Source organism: Athene noctua, chromosome 15 (assembly GCF_965140245.1).
Source record: "Athene noctua chromosome 15, bAthNoc1.hap1.1, whole genome shotgun sequence".
NCBI lineage: Eukaryota > Metazoa > Chordata > Aves > Strigiformes > Strigidae > Athene > Athene noctua.
Genome location: NC_134051.1, coordinates 7,274,444 through 7,293,250, shown reverse-complemented (window position 1 = coordinate 7,293,250; position 18,807 = coordinate 7,274,444). Strand labels below are relative to the sequence as shown.

Here is an 18,807-nt window from a genome sequence, read left to right as displayed (position 1 = left end):
CCGTGGGAGAGACTGGTGGGAGCCAGTGGGTGATGCTGGGGTGGTTTCCCCTCTGGAGTCTGCAGCGAACAGCATGCACTTACCTCCACCCGGTCTGCCACAGATTTTCCTCCTCCCCAGATCTGGCATCCTTCCTCCCCTGCAGTGGCAGCCCCGGGGCTCGACAGTGTCACCCACAGACTCAGCCACTGCAGGAGGGGAAACGCCCAGGCCAGGGTGGGTGTGCAGGGTGGTTACACTGAAACTACTTTGGTGAGATGCTGGCCAGCCCTTAGGCCAGCACCACTGAGCACAGGGTCACCATCAGCAAACTCACCAATTTATTTTTCTTTTTAGGGAAACTGCAGCTTGGAGCTCAACTTGTCCCCAACCTCCCAAATTTCCCTGGGCAGCTGGTGTGAAGGGCGAAGCGACACTGGCCCTCCCCAGCAAGCTGAGCCAGCAGATGGCAATGTCATCCATGCACCGAGGTGAGTCAGTGCTCAGCACTCCATCGCCGTGAGCAGGGCCTCGCTGCAGCTGGTTGAGTGGCTCCTCTCCTCACCGGGAAGTGATGCCATGTGGGGCAAGTCAGATAGAAAATGGGTTTATTTCCAGATGCTGCAGGGAAACTAATTTTGATTTAACAAGCAGGCAATAGTGAGGTATCTTGAGTTTTTATTTCAATCCTACTCCACAGGAAACAATATTTGCTAGCATTATCTTCCTTACATTTGTTTTTATTTGACCCAACACTGTGTTAAATATAAAATACTGACTGAACAAGAATGGACGGTGAAAAACATGAAATGCTAAAAAGATCCTTCAAACCCTTCTCCACAGGTAAACTGAATGTTACGAATCATTTAAAATTAGTATAAAATAGGAGGACAATTTGATAACCTGCTCTGTGCCCCCCACCCTGCTTTGCAAGGGAAGGATTTAGGAAGCAAGAGAAGAGGGAGGACTTCCTACTTACAGAGAAGCCCACTCAGAAAATCCGGCCTTGAGGCAGGGTGGCAATGTCCCCTACAGAGCCTGGCCACCCATTCCCACCCAGGCATCTGTCCTGCCCTGGGTTTTCAGCAGAAGACTGAGATGAAGTGGTCTCAGAAAGGTCCTTCTGGCACCTCCCTGTGCCTCAGGAGCCCCTGGGATGGATTTAGGGCCAAAAAACACCCAATGGTGAAATGGCTTCTGAGATTACTCCCATGGGATCAAGCCTGCAGACAAAACACGATGGTGGTCCCTGGGCTCCTGCCACGGGACATTTGCCCAGCGGCTGGGACTGCTGTGTGCATGCTCTGTCCACAGGGTAGTTCCCCTGAGGGATTTAGTGACAGAGGGGGAGGAGACTGAGGCACACCGCAGTTGTCACCATGCCCCACGGTGGCTCTGGGAATCCAGCCCCCCACACTCAATGAAAATTGAAGCACATGTTTGTAAAACATTGGTTGTCCTCCAAGTGCTTCATGGGGTCCTCACATGAGCCCTGTGAGGTAGGTCAGTGTCTTCACCCCCATTTTACAGATGGGGAAACTGAGGCACAGAGAAGGGTAATGACTTTCCAGACAGAAAAGATGGCTTCTCCTGCTCAGGGACCCCATTTCCCACTATTCCAACCCCAGACATGCCCCACCAACTGCTGGTTACTCACAGCTCAATCTCCTCTACCCCTCCATCTGCAGTAGATGACAGAGCAAGGGTTGGGACCTGCAGGCCTGTCAGAGGCAGCAGCAGAGACTGGGCTCAGACTGGGTCATTCACCCCCTGTCCCGAAGACCACCCATCATCCTGAGAGGTGTCCCAGCCCAAAGGCTGCTTTGGGATGCCCTGGGCAGAGACGCCCCAACAGCACCATGCTGGGTTGGGGTGCCAGGCACAGCACCCAGAGACCCTTACAGGAACCTTTTGCCTATGGAAGTGAAAATCCACCAGATATTTTGCCATCCTGGTGACCACAGCCCCCATATCAGGAGGGGAAGAGTATCGGGACGCTTTCTCTTTGGTAATTTGCCGCAAAGTGGCATGGCCCTGGAGACCCAGTCCCGGGGTGCCGCAGGCTGGAGGGACCCAAGGCTCTGTGAGAGGTGGGCCAGAGCCAGGAGCTCAGCTCCTCGGCACACTGCCAGAGAAACAGGAGATGTGGGACGGTGGCCATAAATCTCCTTCACTTGCCACGTCATGCTGAGACTACTGCAGTTGCGATTAATCAAGAGGCCAAAAAGAGAGGATGGGAAATCGATGCCTTTGGGGGCTCCCAGGGACGGTGCAGGCGGGGCTGGGAGCAGAACTGCTCTGCTGGCCGGCCCCGGCACAGAGCCCGGCACAGAGCCAGGCACGCACCAGACCCTCCCGGCTCCAGCAGCAATGCTGGCGTGTTTGGGAGTGGGACCGGGTGTGGTTTTTCCATTCCAGCAGCATCGGGGCTGCTCCTGATAGCTGGGCAGTCCTGTTATTCTTCTTGGAGAGCACTATGCAGCCGTGGTTAGGAATTTTTAAAAACCAAGCATCACTAGGAGCTTCCCATCACAGCTCACCTCTAAGCATCACATGGATGCGTTCCTTTCCCTGTGGCATTCATAGGAATGTCAGAATTCCTCCCAGAAGTGGATTTAAATCTGATACTGAGCAAGAGGTTCGTCATCAAAACGGGAGCAGAGAGGCAGGCAGGCCTGTGATCCCAACCCAAGGAGGTTTTCTTCCCTCCCTCGAGGAGAAAGAAAATCCCATGATGCGGATGGCTGACCCCAGCCAGGTGGATGCCGGGAGCCGGTCCCTGCTCTGCTCCCTGCCCAAGGCACACGCGGCAGAGCCTGGGAGCGGGGCCGTGCTTCCCAGCACCGAGACCGGAGAGGAAAACAAAGCACCCCAGGGAGAAAATATCCGTGGAGGCTTTCAGGGCCCATCAAGGGGGGATGTAGTGAGTTGTGCACTTAATACTTGCTTAGAGAAAGGGTTTTCCAGTGCTTGGGGACTCAGGGGCACCCTGGAAGAGATTCAAGTTTCAATCTCCTGTAAGGCTTTTTTGCCTCTGGACCTTCCCGCCAAGACCTTGGAAGGGGGCAGTTAATGCTGACACAACTTAGGACCATTTAGGAGCCCAGCCTGGGCGGTGCATGAGTGCTGATGCACCCCCCTCCCTGGGTGGGGCAGCTGCACACCCAGGCATCCCAGAGCACCTCCAGTCCCCTGGGTGGCCTAAGGACTCCGGTAGCCAAACCCAGGGTGTCACTAGCCAGGGGCATGCAGGGCCCCTGGTCCCATGGAATGCTGAGGGTCAGGCAGGTGAGCGAGGCCTCCCCAAGCCCCTGGCAAGGGGTCACTCCCTTATTGCCTGCAACCCATCAGTCAGCCACTGTGTTATGAAATATTTGCCTAAAAAACAGTTCCCGAGGTTAAAAAAGAAAAATCTGTTTAAAATCAACCTCCAGACTCTCCTCTCTGTGTGGGAGGGCACCAGTGGCTGCTGCCTGTGGGGCGACCGGGTGGTTTGGGGCAAGCCCACGGCACAGGCTGCCTCCCCGCTCCCTCCCATGCCCCGTGTGCCGGTTGGCACAAACGATGTCTTTAAGGCATCTACCAGGATGTTTTAGCCTCCAGCGCGCCGGGCCGGTAGAGGTACCTCCAAATGGCGTAGTAGTGGATGCCAGCTCCGATGGCCACAAATAGGTGCCAGATGGCATGGGCGAAGGGGATGCGGCCATCGCTTTTGAAGAAGACCATGCCCAGGCAGTAGAAGAGTCCACCGGCCACCAGCTCCGGGAGACCATCCCTGTTGGGCTGGGAGCAAGCGGGCAGGCGGGGCTCAGCGATGGCCATGGCGTGCCTGCCCTTTCCCCACCACTCCATTGAGACCAGAAGCATGGCCCCAGCTGCAGGGTGAAGGCAGACCCCTCGCTCTGCCTTCTGCTACCCCCTCCCCTCCAGCGAGGCAGTGGGGACGCAGCAGCCTGGCTTTGCTGGGAGGATTACAACTCAGTGGAGCCCAGGCAGGAGGTCCACTGGAGATACACATGGTATCTGCTGGGCACCCAAAGCATTTGCAAAACCAAGCTGGGCCACATGTTATTTGGGGACAGCTTTATCCACCACACAGCCTGGCCCACACCAACCCACCAGAGACAAACTGGCCCTGCTGGGATTTGTCCCTCATGCTGAGCCCACGTGATTCCGAGCAGTGGCTTACCATGGAGAGAATGACCAAGGCAGGGAAGAAGCCCATGACAACGTAGCACACCAGCTCCACCAGCTTGTACCTGCAACCAACAGAGAAGCTGCTTGGAGGCAGGTGCAGGGGGAGCGTTGAGTTTTACGCTTGTAACGTCCGCTGCCATGCCATAGAAAAAGGGGTGGAGGTGCCATCACGGCACGTCCCATGTCCTCGTGTGTCAGCCCACCACCGCGGCGGGGATGGCACCCTGCTCCGGGGGTGATGGACCCCCACCCTGGCTTGGGAGCTGCCAGCTCAGGGCCAGCTCATGGGGCTTCGGGGAGACATCGGGGGCCTTTTGCTTTCTATTTGGTGCCACCGTGTGGAAGAAGCAACTCATGGCAGCACGTCCCGGCTCCCACATCCCTGCTCCCACGTCCCTGCCACCAAAGGTCCTCAAACCAGGGTGCGGATGGGGAAGGACAAGGTCCAAGGCAGCTCTCCACTGTGAATTGACCAGGAGGATGCCCAGGGACCCTGTACCTAGCTAGATAGCTGTCTGTTTGTCTGTCCATCTCCACTCTACTTGCTCTCCCCTGCAGCTTGGCTACCGTCGGGGCATTAAGAGGGGCTGGCAGAGCTGAGCTGGGGTCTGTGATACCCACCAGCATGCAGCCACGTAAAGGCACTCACCGCTCATGGAAGAAGAAGACGTAGACGGTCCCGATAGACGCCATGATCCAGATGATCCAGCGCATGTGGGAGGCCCATGGACCCAACTCCCTCAGGTTCAACCTGCAAGAGCCAGGTCTGTGGTGAGGCAGGTCTAGGGCAGCACCCCAGTCCAGGCTGTGGGCAGCGAGGTGCCAGGGAAATGCTGCCCTCGCCCCCATGGCTGTTCCACCAAAGGGTCTTCCTAACTTGTAACTTCAACTTAAAGTGGTTAAAATCTAGAGGATAGGAAGGTTTTGTAGAAAGGGGCAGGGTACAGCCTTGAGCAGAGCCAAAGTCAGAGAGTGAAACCCTATTTGTTAGATCTGGGCTGATTTTCTCCCCTTTGCTGGGGTCAAGAAATTGCCCCCACCCACCAGCAGCTCACCAGGGAGCATACGACGCTGCGATGAAGAAGTAGATCACCATCCTGTCAAACATGTGCAAGCAGTGTTCCACCGTCCTGCAGGACAGACAGACAGATGGGTCACAGCCTGTGGCACCAGAGGCCTCTGGACCCTCTCCCCCTTCCCGAGCCTCAAGCAATCAGGGCTGGTACCTGAGATGCCTCTTCTTCCAGGAGATGGTGTGGAAGATGGTGGAGACAATGAAGAGGCTGGACAAGCCAAAGCCATAGATCCAGGCTGAGATGGTTTCCCACTGGTCGTCGGAGAGGATGTAGAGGATGGAGCTGCCGAGAATGCTGGGCAGGATCCAGAACTGAAAGGGAGAAGCAAACTTGTTGATTCTCTGTGTTTCCATTGAGCAACTACAATACAGTATCTGCTTTTCCTTTTAGATGTTTCTTTTGCTTCTGGGCAAAGCTACCACCCATAAGGCGCAGGCTGGCCACCCGCACAGGCCAGAAAGGGTCTCTCCTGCCTGGTGGAGCTCCAGAATAGCTTCTCCAGGTGGAGGTAGGGAGGAGGAGGAAGGCACAAGGAGGGAGGGTATCTACCTCTGAGTCATCTTCTAGGGCTCAGAGTGGGAGCTACCAGCTCCCAAGGAAAACCCTGATGTGGGGACCGCTGGTTCCCACTGCCATGTAGGCAGCCCCATGGCGTGCCTGTCACTGTTCCTGCTGTGAAGAACACACTGCATTTTCAGGGATCTTTACAAAATACTCCTGCTCCACTCAGCCCCCCACCAGCTTCCCTGGGTCCATGGGGCCAAGCTGGGAAAGGGCAAAAGCACACCAGCTTCCCAGGGCAGAAGGAGGGAGAGTGTCTGCGCTCCCTGGGAGTACCTGGGGCACACCAGCCTCATCACAGCCCTGAGACCCTCAGCAGCTGCTCCAGAGCTGAACACAGACATGTTTAGACATTCCTTGATGTTCCCCAGGGGATCCCTGAAGAGCTGAGCACTGTCTTCCCTCACCCTAGGACAGGGACAGGGACTCACTGCATGGGTGGCACAGTTTGCCGCATGCTCATACTCCGTCGGCTGGTACCTGCGGTTGGGCGGAACACGGTGATTCATGAACCTGCAGCAAGAAGCAGAAAGAGAAACACGCTCAGGGGATGGGATCTGGGGGAAAGCCCTTTAGGAGGGGTCTGCACAGGGACACTCGCCAGCCCCCCAGCCTGGAGCCCCGTCTTGGCTCAGTTTTGCTCCAGCTGCTCTGCAGAAGTGACCCCGACACTGGGCATGGCTTGTCCATCTGGCTGGCCCCAAATGCCAGGACCCCAGGTCTTGCTCAGCTAAAGCTCACGCTGAAGAATTTCCCAGTAGCTGTCGTTGCTTGCAGAGCAGAAGGCAGGAGCCAGCTCTGCCTGCTGCTGCGGGCAGGAGAGGGCAGAAAACAGCAGTGGTGGGAAGAGCCCCTGCGATGAAGAGGTCACACGGGGTATTGGGGGGACCTGCTGCATGTCCCCAGCCCATCCAGCAGTGACACCCTCATGTCACCGCAGCATGCCCAGCTCTGATGAGCGTATCCCCACAATGCCTTTGGTTTCTGGGTACCACCTGCATCTACCTACTACCCACAGGGGCCCCACGTCCCAGCACAGATTGCTGCGAGGGGGGGACCCATCCATGCTCCCTTGGAAACCTGTATCTTTATTTCTGTTTCTCTTAGTCTGAGGTATCAGGTTGCTCATGGTGTTCAGAGGAACATATCGATTTCCCCTGTCGGATCAACACACAGCAATAAAAAATAGTGTTTGGCTTGGCTAGTCCATTCCTAGGTACGTAACGGTGTATTAAGAGGCAAATTAAATGTGCATCCGTGATAACAGGTCTGAGCAACATGCTGCCTTGCTCAGTGTCCTCTTCTGGCAGGGGCCAGCACTGGAGGCTTAGCAAAAGGGAATAAGCAAAGGGCAAAGAGAGAGTGATCCTTCCCTGGCTGCTCCTGGTAATGAGGGGTTTAAAGACTTTTTCGGCTGCTGCTTAGGTCAGGACGGCAGAGCTGAGTGGGCGCCGGAGGGGCTGCCCTGCAGGACCTGGGCTAATTGCTTTCTGACCCCCTTTGGTCCCAGCTCCAGCACCATCTGCGGTGCATTTCACAACTGAGCTGCCCCTGACAAGGGGGCTTGGGGGGTGGCAGGACCTTGCTGCTGGGTGCAGGGTGACCCCTCAGTCTGGAGCACTGCAAAAGGCAGTAAAAGTCCCCTCTTCCCATCCTCAAGTCATCCACACCCATGCGGACTCTGCTGATAGCTCCTGCCAGCTCAATCCCCGCTGCCTGAGCTGCTCACTGCTGTCTGTTAAAAGTGAGCCAGGATGGGATAAATAGCTCAGATGACAAGGGTTTGAGAGTGGGGGGAGCGTGGCCACAGCAGGTCCAGGTGTGTGAGGTGCTCCCTGGCAGGCAGCAGTGACAGCCTGCGCAGGGACCGTCCCCAGCCCCTGCCCTGCCTGCTGCCAGGCCCCAGCACTGCAGGAAGATGCGTGGTCATCGTCACCAGAAACATCTCGAATTAAGAGAGGGATATGAAGGGGCTAAGCTCCCACTGCGTTACATATCAAGGACACATGCTGTGTAAATCAGGGCTTAGCAAGGCTGCCATGGCCAGGAAGCAAGCAGGCATCCCTGGGAACGTGGTTGTGCCCATCATGCTGTCACCTCCCTCCCAGGAGACACAGGGATGCCCTCCCCATCCCACCGCTCTGGCCACGAGGGCTGGCCAGGCTCCCCGTGCTGGAGCCACGTCCCCCTGGCAGAAGGACATTACTGTCCCCAGCGTTGCCAGGAGACTGTCCCCAGCTCCCCTTTGCTTTCTGCTTCCCTTTCTTTTCCCTTTTAATAATAAGGGGGGGGGGGGGGGGAGGCCAGACATCCCGCGTGACATTGTGGTTGCTGAGGAAACATGTTGGAGGCCTTTTCCTTGACTTTATTTACTTTAACAAAGCCTTGCACCATCTCCCCTCCGTCCTGGCGGTTGCTGGTCAGAGCAATAACAGAGAGCAGAGTCAGGGTTGGTTCCCACAGCCCCCTCCCCGAAGGACCAAGGGGCACCTGGACCCTTTGGGAAGGGATCCTTGGGATGCAAATATCCTCCTAGCTCTGGTACGGGGATGGAGAGGCCAGCAAGGGCCACCCTGCCCGTCCCCATGGGATAAGCTCAAACAGCATGTGTGTCCCTGAAGCCCAAAGCCATGCTGGTGCAGCACACTACAAATACCTGCTTTTCCTGGAAGAAGACATAGCCTTGAGGAGGAACTTTTTTTTTGACTTGGGGAGAGATTGCTCTTGTTTTCCCACCCTGCTTTCTAATAAGCACCATCCTGTGAAGGATGGGAAACAGAACATCGCAGATGTGGGACCTGGCTGCAGAGTGCTGGGTCAGCCTGGCTACAGCAGGGCCCTCCCAGAGCAGCCAGCATTGCATTTTGGGGCTAGCTGGGCACATTTTCATGGCCCTCTGCACTCAGAAGAGCTGTACAAATAAGCACAGGAGCAGAGGGTGTTTACACATCTCCTGTCAGGGCAGAATGAGTCCCTGGCTGCCCTGTAGCACCTTGCTCCCCAGGGGTATGGAAACTATTTCCTCACCTCCTCCTCTCCTGGGACTTTATCTCCTAGACCATGCCAGGATGCCAAGCATCCATCCAGCTCATGTCATCTCTGTGCAGGGCAGGGCATAAGGAGCCCTGCAGGATGCCATGATCCCAGCCTGCAGAAAGTTGCTGTACTAGTGTGCAAAAGCAGGCTCAAACCTGACCTCCAGCCCAGACAGACAGATGGACATGCTTGGAAAGAGCACTTGTGACTCTCATTAGAGCTGATGAAAGCCCAGAGCAGCCGACAGCCCTGGGGGAGGCTGCTGTGTGTTTCCCAGCCCCAGCTCCCTGCGACTGGGATCAGAAGGGAATTGCTGGCAGCCAGGCAGATCTCCGGGGTTTTCCAATGCAAGAAAATGAGAAACACCTCTCCAAACTTAGATCTGATCCCTGCAACAAGTGTCCTGCCTGGCTGGCTGAATCCACAAGCATCAGCGCCTTGTCATTGTGCCCGTAGGCTTGGGGACACCCCAGCAGTGTCTCTGGGGTGGGAGGAGATGAGGGTGACTTGTCCCCAACAAGCCTATGCTGCCACACGCCTGAGGACCCAGCAAAGCTGCAGACAGGTGACTACACACCAGCTGGGTGCTTCAATGCGTTTTAGCAGGTGCTTTAGGATTGCAAAGTCCAAAAGACACAGAGAAGTTTAAAACCTCCTGCACGGCAGGAACACGAGCATGTTCATTTTCAGGGATGGTGCATGGGAAGCAGAGACCCAAGGGGCTCCCGGGCACCTTTTTCTCCCAGTGCTGTTTCTGGCAGATGCTATATGGACTGGCTATATGAAGATGAGGGGCCTGGTGGGAGTCCAAGCAGGGGTTATTCACTGCAGCCCCAGGGTTTTTGCCTGCCCTGCTTGTGCCTGCTTCCCCCTGGCCCCTTTCCCAGGGAGTAAGACTGAAAAGGGCCAGTGCATCAGGCTCCGGCCAGGAAAACAAAGAGGCCCTTGTCCCAGGCAGCCGGGGTGAAGTGCAGAGCCGGCTTCCCAGGCTTGTTCCTTTCTCCTTCTCTTTCTTCCACACTATTTTTTTTTTTTTTGGGTGGCTTTAGGGGGTGGGGTTTTGAGTTTTTTTAAGATTTTTATACAAGAGCAAAGTTGTGACCTCAAAAATCATGCAGATCTGCCTGGCTCTTGCTTTGCCAGGGTGGGGATGGAGGTAAATAAGGGGATTAAATTAAATTATTCCTCAGGATGGCTCATGTGTGAGCATTTGCACATCTGACCTCTCCTGGGGCAACCAAGACAACCAGCATCAGCCACTCCATGGGCACCATGCATTCACATGGTCAGAGCCATGGGACACTTTGCAGGAAGACTGTCCCCTACACACATAGTGGCCCTGATGGAGACCCAGGCCAGGCTGCGATTCAGGAGAAGTGATGTTTAGTCCTTCCTTCGACACTGACTCCCTCTGGCTGGCCTCTGCCATGTCACTTCAGTTCCCTCTCAACCCCCTTTCCCTGTCTCCAACTGAGGATAGTTGACATCCTTTAGGTCAGCTGGTAGAAGGGTAATGTAAAGAGGATGTAAAATCACCACTAAGATACAGACGGGGAGCTGTGAGCTGGGGTCCCATTGAGCAGTTCTTCCCTGTCCTTGGAAAGAGCCAGTCCAACACCTGACAGCCCCAACCCTGCTATAAATCAGGCTATACACGACACGTGGCTGTGTATGTATGCATTGAGGATATGGGCTTTCCCTGCACATTGCAGAGACCGTGGCCATGGCTGTGACACTTGAAGAGCCAACACATCCCCTTCACAGCCCCCGAAGCACTAAATGCCTGAGCTGTGTGCTACACCATGGGCTGGGTGCCACAGGGACAAAGGAGCGGCCAGCATGCCCAAGATTGCTCCCAGATGATGTGAATCTCCCCAGATCAGCTAATGTCTACAGGTTTCACCTGCAAATGGCTTACAGAAGATCTGGGCTTGCCCAAGATCTGGCCTAATGTTTTTGAAGATGCCATGCTGGTTTGTTGTGTATCTACCCTGGGACATTTCTAGGCTGTGTTCTCTGCTGGGCAGCTCCTGGGGGTTTCTCTGTCTCCTTGTGACTGGGTGTCACAACTGCATTTAGAGTAACAGAGGAGAGCTGTGTCCCGATGGTGGTACCTTGTCAGAGAGGAAGGATGGAGAAAGCATTTGCTGGGTGTTGACTGACAGTGGTGGTAAGTGCTGCTGGGGCCCTTTGGGTTGTCCCTTGGTAGAATAAGAGTTGTGATGCCTGAGGTGACAGCGATGGAGTAGATGTGTCCCTGTAGGACAGACTGGCCCCAGACCCCTTTTCAGTGCATGGTCTAGATTTGTCCTCATGAGCCCAGAGGTTGCATACCCAGTGCAGATGCTGGGGCATGGTCCTTGGGCTTGTGCTCACATGTGAGCCGCTGCAGCGGCATCCCTGTAAGCTGGGGCTTGGTGTGTGCCGTGCTTCTGACCCGTAAGCTGGTAATGCTCAAGCGGCAGTCCCTGGTAAGAGGCTTCATCCCCTTGAGCTCCTCTGCGGTTCGTAATTGGCTCGGTCCTGGGGAGCTGCATGTGATGGTGTGGTGCAGGGCCCTGACTCTGCTTGTGTATGGGACACAAAGGATGCAGGAGACAGAGTAGGACCACAGGGCTATACTTAGGACTCCTCTCAAGTCCAGACCATCAATTCTGCAACTCAGCAAAGTGAGAAAGGCTCAGCAACCCTTCCCTCTCCCCTCATGGCTGCAGCTCCCAGTGCAGAGCCCTCAGATTCTGCAGTACTACAAAACAGCTTTATCTGGCCCAGGAGCACTCAAGAAATCTTGCTTTTCCTTCTTACCCATTGACACAGGAGTGTTTACCACTGGGAAGCAGAAATGCAAAGGCTCAGGCTGATGCTGCCCAGCATTGCCATCTGCAGAGCTACCCACACAGGCACCTGCATGGCTGTGTGGCACCCTGTTAAGAGCTGAAACCTCTATTTCCATGCCTGCTCCTTGGTGCTTGCACACTCCTACGCAAACATATGGCACTCCTGGTTTGGAAAGCTGAGCTGTGTGTGCCGTAAGCTTGAGCCGGCTCCCTGGGCCAGGGGAGAAGGGGCAGCTGGGACAAGCCTGCTCTGTGTGCTACTGCTTTGACTCCAGCCCATCCCACACGAGAAGGAGCGGGAGGGCTGACGGAGCAAGACAGTAGTAGCGTTTTCTTTTGTACTGCTTCCTGGCATCATGCAAAGAGCTGGCAGCTTGGGTAGGGAGCAGAGTATGAAAGGTTTTTCATCTAAACCAGCATTTTTCAACCTTTCTTATGGGTAAGTTAGTGGATAACCAGATTTCTGGTGTAACCTGCCCAGCTGCCCCTGGTGCAAGCCTTGCTTCCACAAAGCAAGTTAAAATGGGCTGCAGGTTGGATCGTCATTCATCACCTCTGATTATCCTCATCCCAATTTTGCTTGTTCCCAGCACTCTAACGCATGCTAACGCCCTGGGCTGGCTATAGAGCATCCCCTGGCACTATATAGCTTGCATGCCATGAGAAATGCAGAAAAAGTCTGCTTGTTGACTTACAGATGCTCCCAGACAGGGACCATGTGCTCAGCTATGTCCAAGCTGTACCCGGCTCTGAACTGCAGGCACAGATGTCCCCCATGAAGGGACAGGAAAGACACCCCCCAGCACCTCCTGCTGCTACAGCAGTGGGTACACGAGAGGCCGAAGCTGGCAGGAGGGAATATGCTGCTCTTTTCCTGACAACAACAAGCGTTTACCTGATTCCTGTTCCTTGCTCCTCACTCTAGCAGAGGCAAACACGAGAGGCCCCAGCCCAGGCTAGATGCAGGCACAGACCATTCCTGTACTCATGAGAGCCTGTATATATCTAGCAGGGCTTGGCTGTGGGGTGGAAATTCATCAGGTAATTCCCAGAAGGGTCATAACTGTCCATATTCCCATCCTCTATGCAGGGATATTTATTCTTCTCTCTGGCAGGCTTTCTGCTCTTTATGTAGATGGTATCTCTAACTCTTCCAAGGCAATTCATGACCCTGCAACTACAGCAGAGCTGTTTATTTATTCACAACAGATGGGATTGGTGAGTGTTTCCCAAATTACTTTCTGAGCTAGGACTTCTTGTTTTGTTTGGTACTCGTGAGACCTCCAACAACAGCTGATTAGTCACAAAATGTCTGTCCCAGGTGTTCTGTGAATGTTAGGGGGACTGTTTCCAGAACTGAAAATTCTCTATTATTCACTATTTGCTTGTTTGGAAAGTCATTGTACATGTTCCTTGCTGCCTTGCCTGCATTGCCCTAAGCACAGAAGTTAGTGGGACAAATACTGAACTGGGTCTGCCTGATTAAACTCTGCAACATCCCAAGGTGGGCAGGAGCGAGCGCAACCACCAGCCCCTCTGCTTGCTGGCAGAGGATTTGGATAGTTTGGGGGCTGGAGCCTTCCCAGCCTCTAACTCTGCCTGCCACTGTGAGTGTGAAATTACATGGGCAGGTCATGGTTTTGTGGGTCCATAAGGTCTCCCCATAGAATCCCCTGAGAGACAGAGCCTGGCTCTCACTGGGGATTTCTGGATGCTACTCAATTACAAATGATATCTGTAAATTATTCAGCAAATGCCTCTGGACAATGAAGGCACAGAAGGAGAATCATGCATTTCACCAGCCAGGCAAGCACATACTAGGATTTCCATTAGTATTATTTGTAATGAAGAGCAGGGCTGTGTCTAATGCTCTGGTACCAGCAAGTGCTGCTCAGCACAGCACCGCAGATAATTCCTTTCCCCGACCTGCTGATCTCTCTCTGCATAAAATCCTTTCCTCAGCAGCAGAGAGCCTGGACTATAAACTTGAACAGGAGCACAGGCTTGGATCCAAATTCTCCTAAAGGTCAGCACTGCTCAGCTCATCTAATTGGCATCTGAAGCAAACATCAGGAATATGATGCTTGTGGTATCATGTTATCATGAGAAGTTGCAGTGTATCACATCGAGCCCATCAGACTCTGGATTTTCGCTGCATGAAAATGTTGAGGGTCAATTACGACTGGAGAACCTCAAACGGAAACCTGAGCTCTGTGCGTTTGGTCATGACTTCTCTGCCTTGCTCAGCCCTGCTCTGAGCATCCATACCCTTGCAGCATCTCTCTGGGTATTCAACCAATTTCCTTTTGCAGCTGCAGACACCACCCCACCACCCCCCGCCACAAGCAATGAACTGAAATAACAGTTGTGCTCTCTTCCCTTCCTTTCTGTAGGAGTTGTAGTTGGTTTGCATTGCTTTGTCTCACCATGGAGCTGGGGGTGTGGGAAGGGAGGAGGAGGGGAAGGCGAGCCTGGGAGCAGCCCTGGCAGAGCCCTGTTTCTCTCATTCACTGACATGCCATGCTGGGCAGTGGCTTGAATTTCCCATGCGTTGTGTTGGCTGTTGGCCGCTACGTCGTGAAGCTGGCCACAGTGAGCTGTGCCAAAGAATCACATCAGGCTGATATCCAACACCAGCTGAAGGAGGGAAAAGACCATCGTGCATCCATTTCCCAGGCAGCCAAGAGACTGTCCTTCCCCCAAAAGCACAAGGATGGGGCTTGGCTTGCCCACTCCTCCACATCTCCAGTGTGGTGATCCCCACCTCAGCTGGGCTTCCCCAACACTCCCAAAGGAGGGAATGGGTCAGTTTCAGGAAATACCCCATCACAAATGATGCTCTGAGTACTTATCACCTTCCAAATACCTGGCTCAAATGCAAACTGAGCCCTGGGCATCTAAACCTACATGAGATTAATCCTACCAGTGCTATCTGAGTCAACCTGGCCCCATGGAGCAACCAGTAGGGAACTGGTTGGTGACATCAGGGGATCCTGGTTTTCTCTAGGTATTTTCAGAGCCTCCCCATCTCTTGGAGGAGTGCCTTTAGCAGCAAGGGGTTCTGCTCAGCTGGAGGCAGCTTGGCAGGTCTTGCTGGAGGTGATGGGATGGGGCTGGTGCCTGCATGATGAGGAGGCCCTGCCTCTCAACCGGCTGCAGTATCAACACTGAAAACATTTCCCTTCTCACTGCTTCATCCCACGTGGGCTGTGGGGGAAGCAGAGCTCTTGGAAAGCATCTCAGTGTGTGTGGGAGCAGGCAAGGGCTGCTTGCGCTTTCATTGCAAAGCAAATGGGGACCACATCTTCCCAATGCGGTAGCTCTGCTCAGGCTCTCAGACTGGTATTGTTTTTCTCGTGTTTGGGGTCTGAGCACCCCAGTGTTTCCTCTCCCTCCTATTCCTGATGATTTTGCTCTCCCTCTCTTGCCCAGAGATGCTGGAGAGTCAGTGAATGTCTCCTTGCTCAGTAATTACAGGTGCAGGGAGCAACAAGGAAGGTCTTCCCCACTGCCTTTCCCCAAACTCGGTGGATTTGCTTTTGAGCAAGTGTGGAGTTCAGATCTCCATACCCTTGTGTTGGTGAGGAGGTGGCAGTGCCTGTTACAGACACTGGCCAGGTGAGGACAAGCCTGGACCATGCACCTACAGGAGCCCCTGCTCTCCCTAACCTCCTGCTTCTGGGCTGAAAAATTAATGTGGTTTTTCCTGGCTGCTCCTCTCTGTTACTCTGCACAGGGCAAGACAAGTAAAAGCAATAAGATTTAGAGCATTTTACATGAACTAATCAAATTGTGAACTGCTATCAGTCTATTAGGATGATTCAGTGCCCTGCCCAGTCTGCAGCTCCCAGCAATCCCCTCTCCACCAGCTGCTCCAGAGCTCCTGAAGCTGGTCAGATACAGCAGCTCCTGGCTTAATCGTGTTTCCTTTCAATTATGGCTCTGGATGGCCAAAGTCTGGGAAGCGTTTTGTGTCCCTGAAGGGAGTCTGGGGCTGAGCCACTCCACAGCAGCTACATGGGCAGGAGGCACCAGACCACATCCAAGTAAACAGTGGGCCAAAGCAGGGTCAAAGCTGGTGGTGAGGTGGAGAGAGGGATCAGTTACCAGCTCAGTGTAACCTGGTCAATGAGTTTAAGTGATGAAGATGCAACTTGCACTGATCTGTTGCTCTGGGGGGAAACCTGCACCATTTTGGTGAGCTGGGAGGAGGAGAGAAAAGGGTGGAGAGAGAGTGAGGGAATAGCTATCTGGTGGTTGGACAAAGCAGGAGGAATCGTAGCTGCTTGCATCCTGTCACTGCGTGCTTCTGCTGGTGTCATGGCTGAATTTGGCCTGTCAGGCAGGAGATGGATATCACTTGCCATGTGCAGGCTGTGAGAGACACAGGGAAAGCCTTGCAGTAACCATGCTTTTTAGTTCCCTTTCCCCACAGTGGCAGATGATGGAAGAGCCTCCTGGACCCTGCAGCAGAGCAGAAACCACCGAGAGCCTCATTTATAACCACAACCTGCTCAAACAACATTGCCATGCATCCCTATTCCCACCACGGTGACAGCTCCCTCCCTTTGCCTTCTTCCCCTCTGCCTCAGCCGTGATGTTCTGTCTGAAGCTCAGCCAGGAGGTATTTGGGGACACCCCAGTGCCCCTTCAGCCCGAAGTTTTCTCCTGGCAGTTCACAAAACACTCACACATTGATTGCTGCCTTTCATCTCTTTGTTCAAAGCCCCCTGCTTTTGCTGCAGCTTTCACACAACAGGTCTTTCATCACCACTCTGTATTTTATTTATTCCTTTTGGCGGGTGTATTGATGGCCAAGTTCCTCCTCTCTTGGTCGTCGCTCAAAATTAGATAAAACAACATTTAAAATGAAGCTGTTCCAGGCTTTTCCACCACAAGGAACACTTTCTGCTTTTTTTTCAAGGAAGGCCACAAGTGAGAGTTTCTTATCCTCTGAAAAGATGTTGCAAGATGCTTCTGATGCCTTGAAGGGCACGTGCCACTGTGAGTCCCATGGCTCCTGCTCACCCAGTCCCCATCGCAGAGCCTGGTCCCTGTTACTTGCAGCTCAGGCAAGCTGAAAGAGCATCCCCAACACAAAGGAAGGAGCAGCTTTTAGGGTTTCTTTTGGGATATGTCACAGCAGAGCATTTCTGCAGAGAGGAGAGCTGGTGTGTGTGGAGCACGGGGGGGATGGGGATTAGCCAACTGTTATTTTTAAGCACTAGGCTAAGAGGATCTCTGCGGCGATGTAGGAAGCTCTGGGTTAGCATCACATGCTGGCGACTGCCTTGGTGTGTCTTGGGGTGAAAGCCAAGGGAGCACCCGTTGTCTCCTGCTCCCCATCCAGCCCTAGCACTCAGTCAGAGGTGGAGACTGTCCTGTGGACCTGACCCTTCCCATGCCCCAGAACCCCTGCCCCACATGTGGGCTCTATGCCTGCAAGGCTCTCTGTTATACCTCGTCCCCATTTAACAAGTTGTCTCCAGAAAGGGCCACCACAAGGTCTGAGCACACTGACTTTGGATAAATCAAGCAACAGGTTGGCAGATGGGTTCAGGTGGAGGGGCAGCCCCTACTCTGCTGCCTGGCTCCCAAAGAGCCTCTGTGCCACTGCCCATGAGGCAAAGTTTTCCTCCTGCTCTGGGGGTATAGAACTTTCCTCAGCTCCATCACCCCTTGGCCCTGTCCTGTGCATGCCAGCTGGGAAAAAAAGTTCTGATTTCTCTGTTTTCACAAGGAGTTTTGCACCAGATGCATTGCGCAGACCTGCTGGATACCTCTAGGCAAAGGTTATTGGAGGCAGCTACAGAATCAAAATGGTCTTTGAGCAGGTGCCCACATGCTTGGGGCAGCTTTTGGAGGGGCAAGCATGGATTTTCCCTGTGTGACACTTGGAAGGAGAGGTGATGGTGGCTTGGGGGGTTGGGAGGGAGGTCTCCTGTCCTTACCCAGCCCAGACAAACATCTCTCAGGGGGTGCTCCTGCTTGAAACAGGGAAGAAACACCATCATCACTTCTTTCCAGACAACTTTTTCTCTGGTATCTGCCTCTAACAAGACCACTGGGAGTCTGGCAGTAGCAGCAGCTGAGCTGAGTAACCCCAGGATCTGCACCAGGCTGTGAGACTCCCCACAGTCACAGGGAGCTGGGAGCAAAGCCTGTCCTTGGAACAAAACTGAGCACCCCCAGCACCCCCCTGAGCCCCAGCTGGCCATGCAGCACCCAGTGCTGTGTGATCTGACTCATCCTCAGCCAGCCGACGTGCCAGAGGGCTGCGGGTGGCCAATGTCCCCGTGTCACCCACCAGCTCCCTCCTAAAAGCCACATCTGATCCTGCAGCAGTGTGTGTGACCGAGTGCCCTCTGACCCATGCCCAGCGGTCCTCAGGTTTCCCCCTACACCGGTAACACCTCGAAGGTTTCCTAACACGCCTGAGCTTTTAAAACAAGTCCCTGCTGCTGCTGGAAAACCTCCCCGGGTATTTCATGGAAGGGGACAAGGATGCACTGGTGGTGGACCATGGGAGCCCCGTGAAACCCCGAGGTCCAGGCTGGGCGAGTCACCCCGGGGGGATGTCACCTGGGCGCAGCGGGACTCTGGGCAACACTGGTCCCTCCACGGAGGGTTTGCAGCCAGCGGTGGCGTCTGTCCCCACGGGGAGCCGGGCTCCTGCTCCCCCATCAGTGAGAGAGCAACGGGGAAGTTAGACCCGGCAAAAGGCAGCGAGGGCTCCCAAGGATGCTCTGAATCCCTTAGGGATGCAGAAAAGCAGGTAGCCTTCTCCCAAAAGACCAACCCGCACCTGCCCTGGGCTTTGGGGCACTCAGCAGCTTTTGAAGGTCCCTTCGGGCTCCATCCCCGGTGGAGCCGAGCCCGGGCAGGGGCAGGGGCTGGGACTGGTGCTGTCCTGGGGGGATCCATAAGCACCCGGGGGTCGGGAACCGCGCACCGACGGCTTTACCTGGCGTAGCGCGTCTTCTGGAAATCCAGGACCCGGGACATGAACATCGCGGCGGTGCCATGGGGGTCCTGGGGGGCGGCGGCTGCTCAGCCCCGGGGCGGAGGGGAAGTGCCCCCCGGGGGAACCGCACCAACTCCGCGGGATCCGGCGGGGCGAG

The 18,807-nt window shown here is 54.6% G+C and overlaps 1 protein-coding gene across 3 annotated transcripts; it reads right to left on the bottom strand.

The window, feature by feature from the left end:
* Nucleotides 1-351: 351 nt before the first annotated feature.
* Nucleotides 352-18,807, bottom strand: MMD2 (monocyte to macrophage differentiation associated 2). Of its 3 annotated transcripts, none has more exons than XM_074919035.1 (8): nucleotides 18,651-18,807; nucleotides 6,245-6,326; nucleotides 5,403-5,563; nucleotides 5,232-5,306; nucleotides 4,826-4,927; nucleotides 4,169-4,238; nucleotides 3,563-3,762; nucleotides 352-600 (listed from the first exon to the last, which is right to left on the bottom strand). In XM_074919035.1, exons 1-8 carry the CDS (start codon nucleotides 18,695-18,697, stop codon nucleotides 588-590), a joined length of 750 nt encoding a protein of 249 aa, XP_074775136.1. In that variant the 5' UTR covers nucleotides 18,698-18,807; the 3' UTR covers nucleotides 352-587. The 3 variants fall into 3 exon arrangements, with proteins under 3 accessions (XP_074775136.1, XP_074775137.1, XP_074775135.1); XM_074919034.1 differs by lacking the exon at nucleotides 352-600 and adding an exon at nucleotides 624-1,202 and having other exon boundaries at nucleotides 3,605-3,762; XM_074919036.1 differs by lacking the exon at nucleotides 3,563-3,762.

Excerpts from the sequence above, each read along its gene's own strand:
- MMD2 (XM_074919034.1), bottom strand. The coding sequence starts at position 18,697 with ATGTTCATGTCCCGGGTCCTGGATTTCCAGAAGACGCGCTACGCCAG. Across the intron at positions 4,239-4,825 it reads GTCTTCTTCTTCCATGAGCG|GTACAAGCTGGTGGAGCTGG; the intron begins GTGAGTGCCTTT and ends TGTTGGTTGCAG. Across the intron at positions 3,763-4,168 it reads CCTTGGTCATTCTCTCCATG|CCCAACAGGGATGGTCTCCC; the intron begins GTAAGCCACTGC and ends GCTTGCTCCCAG.